The 797-nt window shown below is 70.8% G+C and overlaps 1 protein-coding gene across 2 annotated transcripts in view; it reads left to right on the top strand.

The window, feature by feature from the left end:
- Positions 1 to 478, top strand: part of LOC121349080 (exocyst complex component 3-like protein 2) — a 5,512-nt gene extending 5,034 nt beyond the window's left edge. Inside the window, exon 4 of one of the 2 annotated variants that reach the window (XM_041459160.1) lies at positions 87 to 478. In XM_041459160.1, coding sequence (XP_041315094.1) covers positions 87 to 321 — 235 coding nt within the window. In that variant the 3' untranslated portion in view covers positions 322 to 478. The remainder of the gene's footprint in view (positions 1 to 86) is intronic. The other variant, XM_041459159.1, reaches the window with a different exon arrangement.
- Positions 479 to 797: the final 319 nt, after the last annotated feature.

The following is a 797-nucleotide window of genomic DNA, read 5'->3' as shown; positions in this document are numbered from 1 at the left end:
TGTCCCCATCCCCTCTGTCCCTCTGTCCCTCTGTCCCCCCGTCCCCTGTCCCCTGTCCCCTGTCCCCGTCCCCGCTGTCCCCACAGCCGCAGACACGTGGCCGCGCTGCTGGACGCTCGGGGTCTGCGTGCTCAGGGCCCTCGGCGGGAGATCCTGGGGGTGCTGCAGGATTTGGGGGGCTCGGAGGCCGAGGCGGGGCCCCCCCCCCGTTCTCGAACCTTCTTCTCGGAGCTGCCGGCGCCGCGCCCCGTGCGCTGCCTCCCGTTCCAGCTGCCCCGGCTGCGCCTCCCGCGCCGCAGCCCCGCCCGGACCCCCCCGTGACCCCCGGGGGGCTGGGGGCACCCCGGCACCGGGACACCCCAAAGCTGGCCGTGCTCCCCCCTCCCAGTTCGCCCCAGTTCGTCCCAGTTCATCCCAGTTCATCCTGATGTATAAATGACGCTGTAAATTAATTAACGGCGGTGGCGTCGTCCTTGGGGACACGGGGACTTGGGGACACCCCGGGATGGGGACAGGGGGACTTGGGGACACCAGGGTGTGGGGACAGGGGGACTTGGGGACACCCCGGCACGGGGACACCCCCAACTGGGGGAGTTCCTCCCTCCCCGTTTCTCACCCCGAGCTCCCCCTGCCGCTCACCGCAGGAACTGCAGCCGAGCGGGGGGCGTGGCTTTGAGAGGGCGTGGCCTCCGTCCCGCCCTTTTTTTTCTTGATTGGCAGGTGGGTGGGGCAACGGGGCGACGCCCCCGCTGTCCCCACGACTGTGTCCCCAAGAGCTCCGTGTCCCCTCTGTCCCC

This window comes from Pyrgilauda ruficollis, unplaced genomic scaffold, assembly GCF_017590135.1.
Source record: "Pyrgilauda ruficollis isolate IOZ18807 unplaced genomic scaffold, ASM1759013v1 scaffold1315, whole genome shotgun sequence".
NCBI classification, from domain to species: Eukaryota; Metazoa; Chordata; class Aves; order Passeriformes; family Passeridae; genus Pyrgilauda; species Pyrgilauda ruficollis.
This window is presented reverse-complemented; position numbering and strand designations above follow the sequence as displayed.